Source organism: Brachycentrus maculatus, unplaced genomic scaffold (genome assembly GCF_059751285.1).
Source record: "Brachycentrus maculatus isolate JH-2025_06_01 unplaced genomic scaffold, ASM5975128v1 h1tg000199l, whole genome shotgun sequence".
Lineage (NCBI taxonomy): Eukaryota > Metazoa > Arthropoda > Insecta > Trichoptera > Brachycentridae > Brachycentrus > Brachycentrus maculatus.
This window is the reverse complement of record NW_028280950.1, coordinates 3359010-3382759: the sequence shown is the minus strand read 5'-3', so window position 1 is coordinate 3382759 and position 23750 is coordinate 3359010. Positions and strand designations below refer to the sequence as shown.

Sequence of the window (23750 nt, the reverse complement as noted above, 5' to 3'; positions counted from 1 at the left end):
TTATCTATAACGTTGAATGCTAATATTTTAACATTACACTGCATATTATAATTCCCTTAGCCCCATTAAATATGGATACTAAATAATATTCATAATAAATAAAGTAATACGACTTAAAGAAAATAAATATTTATTAATTAACAACATAAGTAATGCTACTTTAAAATATAATAACAAACATTTTTATTTTTGATTTAGCACGAACTCAGATTCATACTCTTCTCTGTAGCTCTTCATAACTCTGAAATAATAATATACATGAAATAATTAGCTTTTTTAAAATATCACACATTGAATATTATTAGATACCTATGTACTTGAGAGTGTTAGCTTGATATTGTGTATTCAGTGACTAGTTCTAGCAGCCAATCAAAGTCTTTTGTTTGAAAATAGTGAGAAAAAAACAATCCCATAGCAAGATTGAGTACTATGCTTTAATGAAATTAAAATACATATATATATACCTTCTTAGCAATATTTACAAAAGCTTCCATTCGGACACTTCCGTACTCCTGAGCCATCTCATTGAACATCCCACCAGTTTTATTAAGTAAAATATATGGATGATCATACTCCACCATTCTTCCTGTGTCCATGACGAGAACCTAGAATAAATTCATTAATATTTATACATATGTGATTACAATTTTGTTATTTGGTTTCCAATATTACATATGTGCCATATTGGAAACCTTCAAAAACCGCCTACTTTCAAAATCCGCCAGATCCATGTAAGTCAATTTTACAAAAAATGCAAAATTCTCCGGATAACATTTACGTTTAAAAGATTTGTCTATCTTTAGATAAAATATTATGAAATAGAGAATTTTCCCATTTTTTTAGAAAATTATTCAGAATTTAAAAAACACAAGACACAAACCGATAATGCTGTCACCTTAATTTTTGACATATCCCCACTTTCTGATTGACCGATATAGGTCAGAAGGCAAGTCCATGAATATAGCGGAATTTGAAATACAACGCTGTTTTTGAGTATTTTTTAGGAGGGTTTTCAAGTATACAAATATATTAAACAATAAAACCCACAATTGGCATTCCGATAGAGTATTTATTTTAAAATCTTATAAAATTGGATCTGGTGCATTTTGAAAGTAGGCGATATTAAAAAGAAAGTAGGCAATAGTAGAATTCTCTTATTGTGATCGCGGATTACATTATCAAACACTTATTATTATGGCTGTGAAACATGGCACCTTACAAGGGCCCAGAGCAGCCGTGTACTAAGCTTTGAGAATAGGTGTTTGCGGAGAATCTTAGGCGTGCGGTGGTTTGACTTTGTGAGGAATGAAGAGATAAGGCGTAGGACGCAGCAAATCTTGGTCACAACTGTCGTCAAGAAAAGGCGATTCAGTTGGCTTGGCCATGTACTCCGCATGCCTCCTGAGAGCCTTAATCAAGCTTGCCTCTTTTACAAGGCATCAGGTTCGCGCCGCCCAGGACGACCACTGCTGACAATTCGTCGGCAGTTCTCGTCAGAACTTCGGGACGCGGATCTGACTTGGGAGGATGCAAGGGAGCTGGCAGCCGACAGAAAAGCCTGGAGACAGTTTGTGGACTCCATATGCTCCACCTAGGGAGCGGATATGGTATTTCTTCTTCTTTCTATTATTATGATAATCAGTCAGTTCTAAAATCTTGTAACCAAAATAAAAACTAAAGTAAAATCTTATATACAAAATAAATAAAAACTAAAATCAAACTCTAATAATAATATAATGATAAATCCTGGTGATACAACATGGGAATTTCCTGCAATATGATTAACATTCTAACTGTTTCTGAGTTCCCCGTAACTATTATTAGTAGGTTAAATGAATAAATTCTCTATTTAAATTACTTTTACTTAAGCTGTTTAAGTAAGTAAATGAGTATGGTTTAGTTCATATTGGCTACCTACTACATATAAAGGACAAATTGATAGCTGATTACAGCATGATTAGTTACTTTCATTTCTTTAATTTAATTTTAAATTATGTTTAATTTTTTAACTGCTTAATGCTATCAGCCGTTTATTGTTATCAAATATTATAATAAGCTAATTCCATTTTACTCTGTTACCTTATCAGAATCCATGACTGTCTGCAATCTGTGTGCTATTGTAATCACAGTACAATCAGCAAACTGTGTTCTTATTGTTTGCTGAATTAGAGAATCCGTCCTAAAAGTAACAGAACAGTTTACTTATGCATATAGGAAGCATTGAATTAATTTATATGATTATGTATATGAAGGACAGAAAAAACAGGATTTTTTAACCATATGAATATGAACATACTATATCTAGAAAAATATAGGACAATTGTTCTAAAATGCAATCTTTGTCGGAGGCAATCTTTTTAAAATGATAAATAAATAGTATTTTTTGACATCTCATCAAAGATGAAGAAGAATATGGAAGTCTGGGCATTTACGGGGCTGACGACCGTCATAGGCTGGTTTAAGTGATCACTTTACACACGTGTAACATTCAACAATTCTACCCATTATTGACAACCACACTACTAATATTCTTGGAAGTTCTATATATATGAACCAATTTTGAAATATTATTCTTGAATCACTAGAACTTCACTAGAGACATCTATTGGTGAGATGAAAAGAAGCTTTTTATTTACCAGAAACTCTTTCATTAGTGTGTGAGGTCCGAATCCTGGATTATAATCACACACATGAGAAACGCCAGAAAATATAATTATTATTTTTATTATTTAATCTTATAATTTGACCAGATAATTTATGTACAACATTTTGAGTGCGTCCAAATACTCGTTCACATACTCAAAATGTTGTTAATAAATAAATAGCATTCAAATATATATTTTTATGATGGTTCATATCTAGACTCGAGGTTATCTCAATACTGATTATTTATTATTTATGTACATAGGTGGCATTATAATTAAAATTAATAAAATAGTCAACAATATTTGTGCAGCATGAAACATACAAAGAATTTTAGACACACAGCACTAAACCAGTACTCCAGGCTGGGGCGTCTAAAATATGGCTTCATTACAAAACATGACATGAAATTTAACAATTTTTTTTCTTAGCTTTCAAACATATTTATGCTGATATTTGTTAACTGAGAATTTTGTAAGGGTAAGTTTTGAGGCCGTACTTACTTTTGATCTACATTAGCTGTAGCTTCATCGAGAATAAGAATGTGATTGTTCCGAGTGATGGCTCGAGCGAGACAAAACAACTGTCTCTGTCCTACACTGAAGTTAGCTCCACCCTCCGACATGACGGCACCCAATCCACCAGCTAGTTCCTTTATTACTAACTTCAATTGAACCTATAAGAATTGAATCATTTAAGTAGCCCGATGGCACTTATCACGGGCCCACACGTCCACTTTCTCCTCAGAGGTTGCAATTGATTATTATATGAAATCATAAAAAGAATAAATGCTCAACTTACTTGGCAATCCGCATTTATTTTGAACAAAAGAATTTTGTTTTACAATTAACTTTAGATTAACAGGTTTTATGCTAAACTTATATTCACTAAAATATTAATAATAATAATAATAAAACCCTTATCCGCACCCCAATGGTGCATAGGGCACTGCGTCATATAAACGCAGTGTTATCTTGATGGTTTACACATGAAGGAAAGGTGATCAGCCCTCCGATTCAGGTGCCAGTCCAGGGTAATATTGAATAAATATGACAGTGAAAAAATCACTTATATTTATTTTACCCCCCTTGGGAATCGAACCCGGGACCTCCAGAACGGTAGCCGAGCGTGCTGACCATTACACTACTAAAATATTACTAAAATGTTACTAAATTTTGCTACAACAAATGGTACGGTAAATGAGCAACTGAAGGAAGGACAGATCGCTCCAGTGGCCTGGGACGAAAGAGGATCTACTTTGCGTTGCCACTACTTTTAACGGCGTGGTGACGTCATGTTGTTGCACGGCCGTCTATAGTTTGTCGGGGCGACGGAGGCACCATAAGCATAAGGGAAGAACACTTCCTTCCTTAGTTTGTGCATTGAATCATATTTCTGTCTTGTTTCTTCAATCAATTTACTAAACTTTGAAAACATCTCAGAATACATCTTTAAATGTGCTATGGTAATCCTTTGCTTTCTTTGTGTAGTTTTTTTGCATACCGTAGGACGGGGCTACTTGAACTATGATGTGTTACTTGAGCCTGGGCTCAAAAAAAAGTACTAATAAATAAATAAATAAATAATACTAGTAAATCCTCTTGTACTGGTACAAAAAAAAAAAAATCTGTATTTGGTCTACAATAATGAACGACTCGACATGATTCTTTGTTTCCCTGACAGGTGACACTTATTGTCACGATACTTCAATCGATACCACAATCCAAATATTTTTTTCACTGGGCGCAAGTAACACATCAAAGTTCAAGTAGACGCATTCTACGGTAGTTTTGTTATCATCGTATATGTTGTCATTAAAGGCATAAATTCCACTTTAAAAAAACTTTGACTCATGTTTGCTTTATATAGGTAATCCAATAAAGGTTGTGCACATGATTTAAAATAAAACAGCAATATTTACCTGTTCTAATGAATGCCAAAGAGTCTCGTCAGTGTACTCATTGAATGGATCCAGATTGTCTCGAACAGTTCCGGAAAAAAGAACAGGTTCTTGCGGTATAATAGCAAGTTTGCTACGCAATGACAAAAGTCCTAGCGTGTCAGTTCTAAAACCGTCAATTTCCACAAAGCCTTCTATTAATTCTAATCTGAAAGAAAAATTGAATAAAATTAATATTATTTTTATTCACTCTAGCAAAATTACATACAAATATCATTAAATATGGCACTTCTTAACCTCTCCGTGCGTACTGCCCCAACTGTGGTGGCATAAGATAGCAGGTCAGATATCTTGTGGCCCCACGTTTGGAGCGAAGTGATTATTTCTCAAATATTTCCAGATTATGTCAGGATTTGGACTACTAACCCCGTTTATTGATGATACAACACAACTAAATCCTTTATTGGTTAATTAAATGTTTTATCAACTGATCAAACCATGTTTTAAAATATCATTAAGGTGGAATATTCAATAGCCCGTAACTTTATTTTCTTAAAACCTAGGTAACATTTAACGTAAATGATTTTTTTTCTTTAAACGCCATTTTTGTATTGAAAAAATAAAAAAATTCCACATGAATACATGATTTTGAAAACAAAAGAGTTATTGATAGGTAAGAAGTTGAAAAAATTATAAAAATATTTAAATATATTTTCTAAAAGAAAATCTAATCCCTATGTATATAATTTTTTTTAAATATACGCAGACAACAAGTCTGGCTTCTCGCAGCAGTCGGTCGCGTTCTGAATTTGTACATTTGAGATCTCAACCTTAACATCTTACTACTCAAGAGGCTAACCATTCATTGATGCCACACTGTTAACACATTTCAGATGGGTATTTTTTACGGACCGCTGGCGATGGGATTTAATAATTATGAACATATAGTTAAGACCTTAACAAAGAGACTGGTATATAATATTCATATAAAAACATTGTATACTTCCTTCTTTTCTTCTGTCTTTGAAATGAGGCCGGCGCAAAACATAAAAATACCCTACCCATCCTTAAGCATCAATCGGCTGAACGGGTAGAAACCTTTCCCGTGTTAATATATTTATTCCATATGATGAGTAAAGTAAAGGTATATCAAACCTAAACAGGGCATTTATGATAGAACTTTTCCCTGCGCCGGTGCGTCCCACTATCCCGACTTTCTCGTGTCTGTGGATCACGAATGACAGGTTCTTGATAGCGGGTGGTTTGGTTGCAGAATACCGCAAGGAAACATTGTGGAACTCTATCCTTCCATCACTGGGCCAGTTCGATGGCAGCTGATCATCTTTTGCTAATGTAGCTGGAGGTTCGTGCTCAATATCTGAGTAATCCAAAATTCTGAAAATAATGACACCAGCATTTATAAAGTGGATCAAAACTCATACTATAAAAGTACCTCGGTAAGGACAACTGGGTATAATTAAGTTTAATTACCTCTCGACAGCAATCATTTCATTCTCCATGAGTGTGCTCATTCTCATTCCATACTGTAGAATTGTCATCAAGTTCATTACTTGACATATAACTAATCCAACATTACCTCCAAGAGCACCTAAAATTAAAAATGTAATAATAATTAATAAAGATATTCATATACATTACACTATTATATACCCATTGGATATCAAACAACTTCAAAAGGTTATCAGGAATAAAGTGAGACAAGGTGAGATATTGAAATGTGTTAGGTCGTGGTAACGTTGTTGGTGTCACTGACTCTGGGTTCCTGGATTGGAACCCACTCTACCACAACTTGATACCTATTTTTAATAATGAGCCATTATTCCTTAAACTGAAATATTTATATGTTTAATGAAACACATATAACCCAGGAGATATTAGTAAAACTGTTCCCGGTAGGCCGTAACATTTAGAGAATAGTAAAACCTAACTAGATATTTTGAAGACTTGCCATATTTGAACACTGTACGGTATTAAATATATACATATGTGTTACACATGAGAAACAAGCACAAATATGAGCGCGTTTACGTGCTTATTTTGTATGGCCGGCCTGGCCAGCACGGCAATGGAGAGCATATAAAGGCGTTTAAGTCAGAGAACCAGTTCATATACATACATTTATAATAATAATTTATCTAATTTTATCATGATAATGCATACAAACCAGTTTAAATCTCAAATTACAAGAAAATAGTTTTACAATCATGCAATAAAACAGGTACTGTAAAAAAGCCTAGAATTACTTACTAAAATAATTCAAGTTTTAAAACTTACTATTATGAGTAATTATAAAGCTCAAGATGACAGTTCCGATTAGTACGATGCACACCGTGTCCAGCCAGAAGCCGAATGCCCTGGACGTGGCGATGTTCATGTATTCGGCTGAGGCGTGAACATTTTGCAGGCAATCAAACTCTTTTTCGAGCGCTCTCTGATTGCCAAAAGCTCGTATAGTCGTAACACCGCGTAATGATGCACTCAAGTGAGACAAAGTAGGACTGCGGGCTGGAAATAATAAAACCCACATTCAAGCCGCAAGTGATAACAGTTTGAGATTTAAAGCACTGTTTAAAATGTTGAGATGTTGAGGTTTAAATGATCTTATGTGATTTTTAACTGACATAAAAACTTATTTTAAATAATAAATATTTTTATTTTCTCTTCACTTCTCAAAGAATTTTTTCTTTTAAAATAGTTAAGTTTAACATGTCAACAATACTCAGTTTTTATTTGAAAAAATCATGATTGGTTTCTTTTTTGTTGTCAATTTTGTGTTTGTATTGTTAAAATCAGGCAGAGGTGGTTTCATGATTTTTTTTTAATTAAGGAAACATTTGATCATTTAAGATCTGACCAATAAATAAAGTTATTCTGAATAGTATAAAATTTCAAATTTATTATGAACATTTCACAATAAAGCATGATAATAACAATCAAACATTTAAGAAATGTGTTTATGTGATAAGATCAAACTATACCATACAAAATCTTATATCTTTTTTTAAAATCAGTCTAAAAAAATGTTTGAAAAATTTAGTTTTGATAGTGTGTAAAAAAGGAAATCTTCAATTCACTCTTTTGAAAAGAATTGTATTCTAAAAAACATTAATTTATAAAAATAATTAACAATATATCAGATAAATTTGAGGATTATACTTACTTATTCCCACTAATCTATAGATACTCCTTGAAGTGGAAATATAGTATATACGGAGAATTATAAATGTCCCTATCGTAAATAATATAGGTATAAGAAGCCAATAATTCACTATAACAGATATGAGATATGTTCCAAGAATCTGCATAGCAATCTAAAATCAGACATAATAATCTAGATAAAACTTAAAAATAACTTGTAAAAATACTGATAAAATTCATCTTTGTAATATGTATAACAATATAAATATAAAGCTTGTTGTATTTCAGACAACAATAAGACATTTTTCAATGCAAATACATACATATTATTATCTCTCATTCATTTCCCATATTATGTAATAGGTAATATAATTTTGATAGAAAATTACGTAAGGCCAAAGTTGACAATACTTTGGGTATGTCCAAATCTTTATACATAAATACTGGATGTAACCCCCTAGGAATTGTTATAAATATTTTTATACGTACATCAACCAAGATGAAGAAGTTTTTTTTAAGAAAGGTTTCTATAATTCTGAGTATTTACGGGGCGTACGCCTAGTCATTGACCAATTAGGGTAATTATTTTATACACTCTGCAATGTGTAATTTTACATTCAAACTAACATAAATGTTCCTTGCCAAATAGAAAATTAAAAGTATAAAACAGGTGTTCAATTATGGGTAGAACGATGAATGTTAGTTAACACAGTATATAAAGTGATAACTTAACTCATGATCGTAAGTCAATCATAAGTCATGATCTAATGATATGTCGTATGTCCTGTAAATGCCCAGACTTTCTTATTTCCTTTTCACAAATCTTTTAAGACTGTTAAATGCATTCAAATGGCACAGCTTTTGGAATCGAACCTGAGATCTCTCGGATGGTAACTAAAGATATTAACAACTTTATACATAGTGTAATGCACACATGTAATGTATACATTATATAAAGTACTTGTAATGTATGCATAATAAAACATGCTGAAAGTTTGTTTTTATTTTCTAAAATAGAAGATATAAGAAACAAACGACCAGAATAAAAATATAAATAAAAATAGGCTGACCTGCAAAACATCTATCATAGTTATTGGTAAAACTTCATCTACGGATCTCGTATCATTGGAAAACCTATTGAGTATACGCCCAGAGTTATTTTTATTGAAAAACCGCATTGTTCCTCGACTGATTGAATCAAACATGGTTCCGTGAAGGGAAACTGATGCACGCAACGCAGACAAGAAGAAAATACTAGATCTGGTCAAGGCTACAATTATTAGGAAGATTATCAAACCTGGAAAAACAATTAAAACAGATGAGTAAAAACACTTAAAGTATTGAAATTAATATTTTAAAAACCAATTTAAAATTCATCCTGATACATCAAATTATGCCATCATTATTATGGGGTTCTGATGATTCAGAGTATGCACTAATATTGAGTCAAAATACCATGAATGTTATCTTTACATGAGGTGTGGCAATATTAAAGGAGAAAAGCGTGAATTCTTTCCTCGCCTTTAAGAATTATAGTCCTGAGAACAAATCCTACAAATTCGGGTAAAAATCTAATCTTAAAATAAATTTCAGTAAAGTTTCTGGTCTTGCCTCAGAACTCTAAAGTGCTAAATTATTGAGATTACGCTATACTTTAAATACATATATAAAAAATGTTTTACTCACTAGTGTAGGTTTTAATATAATGCGAGCGTGAAATGTTCTCAGAGCAAGTTTGAGACGTTGAGTTTTCACTTGTACTATTTTGAGGTCCATCAATATGAGGAAATAAAGTAGTCGTGGTTTCTATCACAATATCCATTAATGAATCTGTCACATTTGATGCACTGACTGGACTTGTGAGATTCCTAAATATAGTGTTAGTTATATCCGAGGATGTTGGAGTAACCTTATCCATAATTTCTGTTGCTAAACCGTTGGAAATATTTTCAATGGCAGTTATTGGCATAGAAGATATATCATCGGAAATGTTAGTAAAAGTAACTCCAGGAAAATTAGTACTATTTTCAAAATTTATATTTTGTACTAAATTTATGTACTCCATTGCACTCTGCTTGTGTTGGGAACTCATATCTTCCATGTTGACCCTGAAATTGAACAAACAAAATGTAATACGAAGGTTTGATATCAAATTTTCAACATACATAATCTTTTATTTATTGTTTCAGCATAAACTTTGTGGTAAGACATGTTACAATGATTAAAGAAAACACTTGTTTTATACCACTTGAGTTTTTATTAAAGACTACATGTTTCAGAAGTTAAACTTCCATCATTCAGGTCTGTATAGTAACTATTATTATGTAGTTATTATACAGACCTGAATGATGGAAGTTTAAGTTCTGAAACATATAGTCTTTAATAAAAACTCAAGTGTTATAAAACAAGTGTTTTCTTTAATCATTGATACATAATCTTACTTATCGATGGAGTTTTATTCCTACGAATATGTTATTAACCACTTTAATGATGAATTTTGGCAAGAAAATTTACCGGTGCAAGAAATTGTCACTAACAAGTCGAAACAAGACGGTCCTAACACCACTCAGGTTATCGAATAAAAACAAATGGGTGGATATTTGACTCGGGCAAAGCAGGACTGACAAGTCGGAGTACGATTTACCCGAGCAGTGCTCGGGCTCGTCAAGTACAATACAAACTCCTTGCCCGAGTCACGCGCGGGCTAGTCAGGAATCTGGTTAAGAGAATCGGTTGATAAGTTAAGAGCCACCATCTAGTACAATAGCGTACTTAACAAAGAACACACTCTTAGACATAGCAAACGTTTCTTATAGAGAATCGTCACAGAATGGAAGAATGAGACTAACTTTAAAAGAGGATTCCAAAATTGGAGTTGAGAAAGCGCATTTCCTGTCATTTTTGTTTGAAATTAAGCTAATAAGCGGTGGTTAGAGTGGTACAAGCAACGCAGTAAAGTGATAACTGGAGAAGAGTCATTGCTTCCACAAGGGTTACAACCCTCAGTGATGAGGAGTAAGACAGAGATGAAGAAGCTAATAACTAATGAACCGAAATCAATGTTTACATTCTTAAATGTAGTTTATGAAGAGACAGCTACAGATAAATAGACCAGAAGTTCAGAAGTTTCGCATTAGAGAGCTGGTCATAAGACCAAGCGGTTGTTAATCAAGTGGGTCGTGAAGTAAGAAATGCCTGTATATGGCCGAATATTTTCCCACGGGTCAAAAACCATTAATTCGATTTGTCAACAATTGAACTATGTGCTTAATGTAACATAATATACAAACTATTATACTTTAGAGGCAGACAAATCACTACAAAGTATAAATTATTTTTAACTTTCTGATATCATAAAAAGCTTAATCATTATAAATATCAGTCTTGAAATCTCTCAAAAGTTAACCCATTGCAACACAAAGCCGGCGAGTTTGTCTTTGAAGTGATTTTTTTACATTAAAACTAAATGACAATCACTTTAGTCATAAAAATGACAAATAAGTATATTTCGGTTAAATAAGTAGGATATCTATTTTACGAACATCAAAAAAATTATGGTTTTATATTTTACCATTTTTATTTTATGTGTAATAATGTTACTGTAATAAAAGAATGTGTCAAAATTAAATAGTGTGTTGTATAAACAAATTGTGTCATCTTTACTAGTGGTGCAATGGGTTGATTCCAGTATTTATTTTTTTAAAGAGAAGTATTTGTGATTTTATCATTTAAAGAAATACTTTAATTTCATACTATTTCTGTGAGCCTAAGCGGCTCATTATTGAAAATAGGTATCAAATTGTGGTAGAGTAGGTTCGAACCGAGAAACTCTGACTCAAGAGTCCGCAACACTAACCACGGGACCACAACCCGGGATTTTATTGTAAGAATAACGTTTGGACGTGCCCTAAATAATAAAATTAAGATAATTGATTATTAGTTACCAGTAACTTGTCCAATAGTCAGCTGAAGATGCTAAACCTTGGGCAAGAACGACAGCCAGTAATACCAATAGTACTAGTAACATGGACCTAGTTGCCATTATATATCCTTTGTACACGTAACCGCCCACCGATCCAGATGTTTGAAACTCAGCTTCTTGTTTATCTTCGGCGTGATGGTCATCAAATGAATCATCCTTAGTACATGTAAAAAATATAATATTTTTGAAATAGACGAACATGGCTGTAAAACTAAAAATAATAAATGTGATCTAAAATTAATCTTTTGAAGCAATATTGCAGGGAGAGAGTATATATTATTTTGAGAAATAAAAAGACTATATTTTTTTATCCACTCACATTTTTATTAACAACCAACTAGTTTGATTTATGACTGAACCCTGAAGAGGGCAACATGTTGTTGCCAAAACTAGTTGGTTGTTAATAAAAATGTGAGTGGATCAAAAAACAAAGTCTTTTTATTTCTCAAAATTATATATCAATATGATTAACAAAGTTAATGCTTTCAATATTCAAAACAGAGAATATATCATGAGCATACTGAAAAAAGTGACTAAGATAATCCATGCATGTCAGACCTCGGATTTTAATGCATGTTTATTCTGCAACCCCTAATACATAATTTTGGTCCTCGGGTTGACCAAAATTGCATGTGATAAACATTTTGTGTAGTTGTAAGTGTGTGAATAGTGCTATAGTGGTGAAGGGTAGTATTGTTTGCATGCTGATGTAGTGATTGTTCCGACGAAGGGACGGGTACGTCTCAAAACCGGTAGACATAAAAATCTCGGTGAGTGGTCTTATACTAATATTACTAAGATTTTTGTAAAAAAATATAAAAGTTAAAATGACTAACCACACAGTAAATGCTTTAAATATTAATAATATTGAGAATACAATCCATGAAATTTTGACTTAAGCTTATTTGAATGGTTGAACACTGCAAGTTTTATGAGTTGGTTCTTCAAATTCACTAAATTATTGCTCTATCATTGTAGACTAAGCCTTAATACATTTCCTCAAATGAGAACCAGAATTCAGAATTATTACAGTTATTCAGTCACGTTCTTTGACTTGGTCAGTTTTTGGAGAACGCTTAATTAATTGAGGGCTTACTGTGCCGCTTCTTCCTTCATAGACTTGATAGTAGTCAAGGTTTGTGCCCATACAGCTATTTGAATAAAATGCAGGCAGATAGTGTTTGTGTAATTAAGTGATAAAATTAAATAAAAGGTATGAGGAGTTGTAGTGTGAATGAGTAAGTAACTACAATATTTACAACATTTTGAGTGTGTCCAAATACTTGTTCACAAAATCCGGATTATCTCCAATTACAGGAGTTATTTTCATTATTTTATTCTCCAGGATTTGGACCTCACATACTAATATAAGAGTTTCTGCTTAGTGAAAAGCTTCTTTACATCTCACCAATAGATGTCTCTAATGAAGTTCTAGTGATTCAAGAACAAGGTTTCTAAATTGGTTCATATATATAGAACTTCCAAGAATTTGAGTGGTGTGGTTGTCAATAATGAGTAGAATTGGTGAATGTTACACGTGTGTAAAGTGATCACTTAAACCAGCCTTTGACAGTCGTCAGCCCCGTAAATGCCCAGACTTCCATGTTTTTCTTCATCTTTGATGAGATGTCAAAAAATAATATGAAAACTACAATATTGATGAAAATATATAAAAATATTTTATTTATTGTTTCAGCATTCTCTTTGTGGTAAGACATGATGAAATTGTAATTGAAAACACTTATTTTTTTACCACTTGAGTTATATTTATTTTAACGACTAGTTTCGGAAGCTACAGATACTTCCATCTTTGGGTCTGAATATAAACATATAAGTAAGTGGTAAAAAACCAGTGTTTTCATTAACAATGTAAAAACATAATGAATTTTGGGGTGGCGTATGAGATGTTATTATTTTATATATTTTTTTTATTATACATGTAATTATAATATAAATAATATACCCACAGAGTGCACACTACTTAATCTCTCCCGGTTTCGATACTTCTTCTCTATTTCTTTGATTTCATCAGGTTCATCATCACCATGAGATGAGAGCAATTTCCGGAAATCAGCATTTGATTTTTCTAACTCGGCAAATGTTCCTTCTGCTACCATATAGCCATTATTCAAAATTATGATCTGTAAAAAAATACAAGAAATAAAAAATAGTATTTATTTGTAAAGTTGCGCAGACGGTATTCAACTTCCAGAAATACAAAATACAGACGGTATTCAACTTCCAGTAATCTAACATTTTTAAAAATCATTATATTGCATATCCAAAAATTTGTTAGTCGTTTTTGAGATTTGGCAATCAAAAATATAAATCAAAGCTTGTAGCATAGTATTAAAATTTTAACTATCATGGAATGTGATCCTAATGGAGAGAATGTACGAAAGTTCACAGAGAAAAAAAAACTTGATACATGTTGAATCACACTATTCCTTAATACAAAAGAAAACATTAGATATATTTTTTTATTTATTTATTCAGGCACTGGATTATTGGCCCTAAGGATGATAAATCAATAAATATTATAAGTGTCTCAACTTGAGACAAAGCATGTGTGGTTTTTATACAAAAGAAGATGGAAAAAAAGAAGTGTGAGCATCCCAGGGCTTAGGACCTGGCATTTGGCTGGCTTAAGTGATCAATAATGGGCAAAATGGTGAACATTACAAAAGTGTATAAAGTCATATCACTTAAGCCAGCTAAAATGTTGGAATGCTGGAATGCTCAGACTTCTATCTTCTTTCAAATAAAAGTGATTGATGCTCCGTTTCAAGTTGAGACACCTATATGGTAATATTACAAAATTATATGATAATCAACCATCAATTGGACAATATTCTCTTTCAGCCCTTATCTAATGCATCGAAACACGTGTCATAATGGATTTTAAGAAATAGTGGTATTTACTGAGTAAAACTTAAATTAAAAATGGATAGATTTTACCGCAAAGTTACTGATGAATCAATTAATGAAGTGTTTTATATATAACTTAAGTTTGGAGGGAAAGGTGACAAATTAAAATGAACCCTACTTTATCAACTTCCTTCAAGTACTGCAGCTGATGAGTGACAAGAATCCGGGTTTTGCCGCCCAGATAACCCAACATACAGTCATCGAACAGTTGGCGTCCAACATGGGCATCAACCGCAGACAGCGGATCATCTAACAGATAAATATCTGCCCGCCGGTAAACAGCCCTGGCTAAATTCACCCTCGCTCTCTGCCCTGAGAAAAACAAACATTTATAGAAATACATCTGAGAGGAAATATATAATTTGGCGAAAGCTAAACTGGCAATAAACAATGAAGTCCTGATAAATACCAACCCTATTGTGTGGATGTGACGAATGGACAAATGGCAAAAGAAGGATGAAAGTTGGTTGAATGCAGTCGCAATGCGGTCTCTCAGATGAATGTGCGGCAAAGCGGTGTATGATAGATGTTGGAATGGTGAAATACGGAAAGAATGCAAGGCTGAAATACGCATTGTTGATAAAATTAAGAAAGGTGTGTTGAGATGGTTTGGAAATGTGGAATGAATGGGTGAGGAAAGAATGGTTAAACAAATTTATGATCCAAATGTAGTAATGGAATAATATAGGAGCAGAGAAAGACCGAGGAAAACTTAATAGCATAAGACTTAAAATATTATTAGCGTAAAATAAATATTAATAATATAAACCTCCACTCAGATTGCATCCATCTTCCCCCGCAAAAGTTTTGTCTCCAAAAGGCAATGAACTGAAATCTCTATCCAGAGCACATTTCTGGATAACTTTATTAAAACGCACTTTCTCCATTTTAGATCCAAACAGAATGTTTTCTCTGATGGTCGCTGAAAAGAAAATAAAAAAGTCAATATGTTCTTTAATATTTAGTTATTTTTAAGATATGGAAACAAAATCACGTTCGCACACAACATCATGCTAATTATTATTTATCTACAACATTTTAACTGTGTCCAAATACTTGAATACTGGATTATCTCCATTTAGGAGTTATTTACCAACATTTTTTGACATCTCATTATAGATAAAAAAGAATATGGAAGTCTGGGCTTACGACTTTTTTTCTAGGTGTTCCAAAAATTTGAGTAGTGTGGTTGTCAATCATGGATAGAATTGGTGAATGTTACACGTGTGTAAAATGATCACTTAACCAAGCCTATCACAAATCATAAGCCCTGTAAATGCCCAGACCAATTTCTTCTTCATCCATGTTGAAATGTCAAAAAAAAACTTATTTTAATGAACTTCTTGCACAGTATATATGTACACTGAGAGGCTTGTTGCTATGAAGTTTTATATTCCAACGGACCAAAAACAAATAAGTGATAGTGGTCAAAATTTGAACGTTATATACCTTTTTGAAATTAAAATAATCCGGTGGTCTCTAAAATAACATTTCAGAGAACACCGGATTCCAATACATTCATACTGTTTTATTGTTGAAATTCAGATTCAAAAATCCAATTCTTTTATAAAATTCTGCTTTTAACTCTTACAATATTATTTAATTATTATTATATTACACCACTTAAATTCATATAATTCAAATTCAAATAAATCATGGTTTTCAAAAACTGCCTTGTTGTGTATATAACACAAAATTTTGTCTAGGCGTTCAATGATGGATGTAGTAAATATATTTATATAAATAGAACTAACCATTAAAGAGCCATGGGTCCTGTGATGCATAAGAGGTTTCACCATAAACTTCTAGGGAACCTCTCTGTAAGGGGATCTCTTTCAAAATAGTATTAAGTAAGGAACTTTTGCCACTTCCAACCGGACCCACCACTGCGACAAAACTAAAATTCATTACACATGAATCAATCATCTTTATTTTATTTTTTCAAAACATATTACATACATAAGTCATATATCGCTCACTTCTTTCAAGAACGTCATAAATCAAAAATTGTCAATTTTCGGTTGTGCATGTTTTCGGAATGCCCAGAAAATGTACTATATCCCAGCAAAAGAGGCATATTTTTAACTTAATATTTACCCGCTACAGGGCAGAAAGTGTTGTTTTTGCATTTTGAAGAAAAGGTATTGTTTAATTTTTTTTTTTAAATATACTGAATATTTTTCAAATGTAGAAAAAAACCTTCAGGTTTTACCTAAAAGATCTGTTGCACCGTAAAAAGTTCAATAAGTGGCTCGATATTTATTTTTAATACATTGTATTATATTTTTAAACTTTAAAAACGTTTTCCTAAAAAATCAAGTTTTTTGATTTATGACGTTCTTGAAAGGAGTGAGCGATATATAATATTCCCGATGAGTAATTTCTATTTCTCATTTTGGGACATGGGATTAAGGTTAACAAGACTGGAACACAAATAATAATCTTGTCATACTCTACTAAATTACGTATTGTGTCGGAAGTACTTATTAACACAAACATTTATCTCACAATTTTTATATGTGACAAACTTGTTTTGGTCATCATTACAAATTGGAACTCTCATCAATCACTTCATCATTAAGAAAGTGTTGATTCCCCTTACAAGTTTCAAGGGAGCGTGAACCAAAAAAAAATGGGAACTACTGATTCATATAAATGAATATAACAAGTAACTAATAAAAAATAGTTTTACAACATTTTGAGTGTGTCCAAATACTTGTTCACAAAATCTGGATTATCCAATTACAGGAGTTATTTTCATATTATTTTTTGACATCTCATCAAAGATGAAGAAGAATATGGAAGTCTGGGCATTTACGGGGCTGACGACCGTCATAGGCTGGTTTAAGTGATCACTTTATTCACGTGTAACATAAGAGTTTCTGCTTAGTAAAAAAGCTTCTTTACATCTCACCAATAGATGTCTCTAGTGAAGTTCTAGTAATTCAAGAACAAGGTTTCTAAATTGGTTCATATATATATATGTAGAACTTCCAAGAATTTGAGTAGTGTGGTTGTCAATAATGGGTAGAATTGGTGAATGTTACATGTGAATAAAGTGATCACTTAAACCGGCCTATGACGGTCGTCAGCCCCGCAAATGCCCAGACTTCCATATTCTTCTTCATCTTTGATGAGATGTCAAAAAATAATATGAAAAAAATAGTTTACTTGAGTTGTTTGTTACCTTCCAGTTTTGATATTCAGTGTAATATTACTAAGGTTATATTCTGAATTAGTAGGGATCCATTTGATGAAAGCTTGTTCTATAGTTATAGCATTTTCCAAAACAATATCCAAGTAATTTGTAGATTTATTCCATTCCTCTTTTTTGAGTTCTACGGTACCGCCATTTTCAATTTTCAATTCAGATGGAGCATTGAATTTTAGAATAATATGCTTTACATTGTCGCCAGTGTGAAGTGGAAGAAAAGTTTTTTCTTCTTCTTCTTCTTGTTCTGGTTCGTTGATGAATAATTTACTTATTTCAGATTTTCTTGTAAATGTTTCTGTCGGCCTACCAATGGAAGCAGTTATTGGCTTCACAGTATCTTCATACAGTAAGAATCTGTTAACACGCTTCGCCGACACGAGAAATTCAGCAAAATGTGCAATTGCTGAAATGTTGTAAGACAATTTTTTTAATAACTATACCATTTTTGAAAAATAAGTATTTTGTATTTATTAAGTGAAAAGTTACCTCTAGGAAAAAATACTGTCATGCTTTGGCTTAGCAATGAATAGAAGCTAGTAACAACAAATATTTTTTGAGCAGTTATTTGATTGCCCAAAGCTACATAGCACATAATACTGCAAAACAATGAGAACCTGGGGTGAAATAAGGAGAATGAAGCTAATATTCCACGAATGTACAGTGTACTCGATATCCATCTCATTTCCTTCCTAAAAAAGATGACATTTATTTATTTATTAAAAGTATCATACCTGTTGTGGTAAGAATAAAGAGTAACAAATGATACATCACAAAACCCTTACTTTCTTACGATTTGGATCACCTTTGAGAAAGGTCTTTCCCAAGCATACATTTTAATAACTTTTATTCCGTTAATGATTTCGCTCATACTCTGCATCCGTTCGTCTGTCAGGTTGGATGATTTAGAACGGAGTGTAGAAATTTTCTTTCCAAGAAATACTAATAAATATAAAATATAAAAGACAAAAGTATTAGGATACAAATCAAAATACAATAAATTAAGTAAATATATCCATTTGACAAATCACTAACTTACAAACACCATAGTGACCTTCCGTTTCATATTATTGCTCAAACGCAAATATAAGAACATCAACAACAACAAAAAAACATCCACACCGGATGGTGCATAGGGCACTGCATCATATAAACGCAATGTTATCTTGATTGTTAATTAACACAAGAAGGTAATCAGCCCTCCGCTTCAGGTACCAGTCCAGGATAGTATTAAATAAATATTAGAGTGAAAAAATCACTTGTATTTATTTCATCCTTTCTGGGAATCGAACCCGGGACCTCCAGTACGGTAGCCGAGGCGGACATATACCAAATATAAACATATACTAAATTTGATTCTAAACTTGAGTGGAAAAATCATAAACATTATAGTGTTTAGTATTATAGGTAGGTAAATAGAACTGTAGTGGTTGTAAGATAATGATTTTTGCCTTCACGGGAACTACATACATGTATAAAAATGAAAATAAAAACAAATTTACATTGTAAGGGAACAGCACTCAGTAGAACGAATACACCAACAAGGGATGCTACCCCAATCTCTTGCCAAATAAGAATTGTTACTATGAGTGTTTGCATCGGACCAACAAATAAGTAGTTGGTCATGGATGTAACCATCTGCAGTTTACTGACATCGTTGGACAATAAGTTCACGACTTGCCCGACGGTAGTTTTACCAACTGTAGTTTTGGATAGTTTCAAAGACTGAAAATAATAATACATATTTTTTATAAATATTTTAAAGGGTCTGGGTGTATGAGAAAATAATAACTTTAATTGAACAATCAGGGTTCTGCTGAATCACAAAAATAAAATTTTAAATTGAAATCACAATACAGTTATTTAACAGCAACAACTTTAAACTGTATTTTTTTAAATAGATAATAATATTTATGTTAAATACCTTTCTGTATATCAAAGAACAACATCCAACTTTTATTTTAAGTCCCAAATGCATGAGAGCCATTGATACACTTTGTGATATTATAACATTAATGCACGCTGTCATGATGAGTCCGAAGCCATACAAATTCATCCAGGTCCAACTGGTACCAACATTGGTCCCGGAGAAATAAGAAATAAATCTTCCTAGTAAAATTGGCTGACATATTCTGCAAGCAGGTAATAATTTATTTTTAAAAAAAACTGATTGCACATCATGTACAAAGTATTCTTTTGTAAATGGATAGAAAATATTGTTTAAATCCTTTTACGCAAACATTGACTACTGTCAATTAAATTACACGGGAATTTAAAATGATTTAAAAAACCGTTTCGAACCACTTCTTTTTTATTAAACCTTGGGGGAGTCATACAATTTATGAGTGGCATATACAAGCTTGCAAGAGAATGGGCAAGGGATTCGACTGCCTGAGGCATTGCTATTATTCTCAATTTCCTACCGGCTATTTACCTTCCATTACATATTTGATATTCCAGTAATGCCCAGTTTTTCACTTCACTTTATTTGTATCAATTAAAATATATTCTACTCCTAGATTCAAGAGTCTGACACAGGACAAATCACCTTGCTTTTGTATAATAACTGAAGATGAAGTTAAAACTGCCTCCATCTAATGTGGTACTATATGCATCATCTGGGTGTGGATATGAGTAAAGGATAGAAAAGAATATTTTTTTTTTTTATATATTACAGTTTTTTTTATATATAACATAAATAATAAACCCACTTCTTTCACTTCTTTTATTCAGACCCAATATCTAGATTGCTAATAATTGGGGGCAAGCTGATCAATTTTACACTTTGATTCTGGTCTATGGGATTTTAAATTTATGTTGTGAAAGAATTCCGATTTTCGGTTGACCCAATCCAGTTGACCTCATATTATGACAGCAAAACTATATATCACGCTATAAAAGCCGACAAATCTCCTTTTTAACATAGTATAAAATAACTTATATACAGATATAAATCATAAGTGATTCATTTAGAAATAAAATACCTGATTCCGCAATCCAATATTAATGTGAGCAGGGCATAAATTATAATCTCCCATTTGTAATGAAGAAAAATTACTCTAGGTAAACTGGGTACTCCACCTTTCAACTGTTCATTCCAAAGTTGTGTAAATGCATCGCCCACTCGACCTTAAATATTAAAATATTCAATTATATTTTTTTCTTCTAAATTTTACAAAAACTCGAATCCTATAAATATACTCTTATACCTGTCTAGCAATTCCTTTTACTACAAGAAGTTTATAATTTTCAACGCATTTATAAAAAAATTATGTTGGGAAAGAAACAGTCTAGAATCCCAGCCCAGAGTAGATAAGTTGAAAAACAAAGTTTAATAATGATTATTAAACTTTCTTATTTATTTGTTCTCATTCTATATTTTAAAACAATTTAAGTTTATATAAAAAATTAAAAATATCAGCAATAATGACAAGGAATGTATTTAAACCTGATGAATGGTCATCCAGAGGGTCATATATATCAGAAGAATTCAAATCTCTATTAAATCCAGTTTTGAAAAGAGGTATAGTCCAACTGAAAAAAAATTACAACTCTTTTTTATTCACCTTTATGAACTTGTTATTTGTTTTGAACATTAAAAACTTTTACACTAATATAAAATATAACAATTATATTTCTAAATTACTACATAAAGTAGGTACCTATATTATTTAGGAAAATGATTATATAAATATCCCATTTACTTTTATTGAATTATCACTCAAAACAGAAAAATAAATATGCAATTAATGATAATGTATTTCATTTTATTTATCGATTTGTCCTTTATAAATTAACATCCACTATACTATAGATCAGTGATGAACAACTATGTTTTCAGTGGGCCAAAAGTCCAGAACCCAAATAAATGGGTTATAATTTATTTTATCTTAGGGGAATATATACCTTCATACATATTGCATGTATTTTTTTTAAATCTAATATTGCTAAAAAATAATGCATAACTTTCATCAACTCATTTCGTTTTAAAATTATTTATACATACATAAAGATCAGAACCAATAAATGAAAATTAGTTAGTCGGTAAGTATATGTCAACTTCTAAACTGAAGGATTGTAAAAAAAGAATTTAAATACCCTGACAAATTTATTTTACTACAAAAATTTGCTTTATAGTGAAACGCCTTTGAGAGCCGCATTGCCGCAGTTTGCTCTCTATTGCCATAGATAGATAATTATTTATAGATTTCTTTGATTAGATTATGAAGTTTATTATAATTAAGATTTTAAATAACAATGAAAAATAAACCGTTTTACTAGGTCTTAGTCATGGATACCAATCTAAAGTATTTATATAAATAATAATAAAAATCTGTAACAATTTTGAATAAGATTTTTTCACTATTTTTTTTATCCAGATCAATAAAGAAAACATACAATATTATAAAACTATTTTATTTATTGTTTCGGCATTAACTTTGTGGTAAGACATGTTACAATGATTAAAGAAAACACTTGTTTTTTACCAATTGAGTTTTATTATAGACTACATGTTTCAGAAGTTAAACTTCCATCATTCAGGTCTGTATAATAACAGTTATTATACAGACCTGAATGATGGAAGTTTAACTTCTGAAACATGTAGTCTATAATAAAACTCAAGTGGTAAAAAACAAGTGTTTTCTTTAATCATTATTAAACTATGAATTTGTTAATTTTACAAACATTATCAAGGATTAAAGTTTATCCATTATTAGATCTTCATTTCATATTCATTTTACCTAATCTAGAGAATATTCCATGGATTCTGCTAAAAAGAACTCGAGAGTACAATTTACCAAGTTCCATGTAAAGTGACAGTCTTTACATGATAATTTTAAGTGAATTCATGTAATGCAATACTTTGTATTAAGTTTGAAACCAAAGCAATTTATGTATATATGTATTTATATTATCCACTGACACTTCGTGATGGAATTGCATTTTTAATTTATTATTAGATTAAAACCAATATTTTTAGCTTTTCCACTTTTTTTATTTGACCAGCGACCAGTCTGATGATGTCGGTAACGACGAAACCCGGTCGCTGGTCAAATAAAAAAAAGTGGAAAAGCTAAAAATATTGGTTTTAATCTAATAATAAATTTTTAAAAAAAAGTATATATGTATGTAATAAACATTACATAATTATGTATTTTAAAATTATTGATATTACCAGAAACAAAAAAACTGGTGAATAATAAATTACATTAGTTACTTGTCATGTTTTAGTAACCATGCCATAAGATTGTAAGGTAAAGAAAACGATAATCTAATTTCTAGCATGTTATTATAATTCAGAAAAACATTAAACATTAACATCTAAATAGTAGTCAAAATCTATGTTATTTAATGAATTATGATGTTAAATATATAATTGCTAACCATCCTTTCTCAAACAACATTAAATGGTGGAGAAAATCTCTATTTAAATTAAAACTAAGATATAACTTATATTTCATACTCACGCATAAGTAATTTTCGATAAAATATTTGCACTTGCTTGTGGATTTTTTAAATCGGTTTTCTTTTTACCTGAATGCATTTTAAAATATTCTTAGAACATTTATTAGAAATCTTTCATTAATAAGAGAAGTAACTACAAACTACTTATTTAAAAACACAATTACACAACTCCTGTGTGTCACTTAAAACGTCATTTTAACAACCGATGTTTTAGCAAATTATAGAAACGTTTGTTACATAAAGGAAATCATTATACTCAATACAAATCAAGTATTATCTTATCGGCATACTTTTATCAATATCTCAAATTGTTTAGAGACTTGCGCACAATAAATAAGATATCAATAATTTTTATCTATTTTAAAATTTATTACATGGAATTGGTGAAAATTTACCTATTACAAGAATAACCTTAAATTTAATATTTTTTTACAATTTAAAGTATACATATTTTTTTTATT

General features: G+C 31.4%; 1 protein-coding gene across 2 annotated transcripts; it reads right to left on the bottom strand.

Annotated features, from left to right (window-relative positions):
* Nucleotides 1-155: 155 nt before the first annotated feature.
* On the bottom strand, nt 156-23615 carry LOC148307478 (putative multidrug resistance-associated protein lethal(2)03659). Of its 2 annotated transcripts, XM_088263510.1 has the most exons (24): nt 23292-23615; nt 21272-21357; nt 20808-20952; nt 19748-19955; nt 19326-19548; nt 18609-18765; nt 18313-18515; nt 17800-18229; nt 16367-16509; nt 15382-15534; nt 14731-14924; nt 13652-13825; nt 11647-11840; nt 9389-9810; nt 8773-8999; nt 7725-7875; nt 6839-7069; nt 6035-6152; nt 5699-5938; nt 4565-4751; nt 3147-3319; nt 2080-2179; nt 465-605; nt 156-241 (listed from the first exon to the last, which is right to left on the bottom strand). In XM_088263510.1, exons 1-24 carry the CDS (start codon nt 23366-23368, stop codon nt 212-214), a joined length of 4407 nt encoding a protein of 1468 aa, XP_088119636.1. In that variant the 5' UTR covers nt 23369-23615; the 3' UTR covers nt 156-211. The 2 variants fall into 2 exon arrangements, 1 of the variants encoding a protein (XP_088119636.1); XR_015837859.1 differs by lacking the exons at nt 156-241; nt 3147-3319 and having other exon boundaries at nt 468-605.
* Between the last annotated feature and the right edge of the window lie 135 nt (nt 23616-23750).

Coding starts and splice junctions, on each gene's coding strand:
- LOC148307478 (XM_088263510.1), bottom strand. CDS start 23,368: ATGCATTCAGGTAAAAAGAAAACCGATTTAAAAAATCCACAAGCAAGT. Junction 21,358..23,291: donor TTATCGAAAATTACTTATGC/GTGAGTATGAAA, acceptor ATTTTTTTTCAG/TTGGACTATACCTCTTTTCA. Junction 15,535..16,366: donor GGACCCATGGCTCTTTAATG/GTTAGTTCTATT, acceptor TTTTCTTTTCAG/CGACCATCAGAGAAAACATT.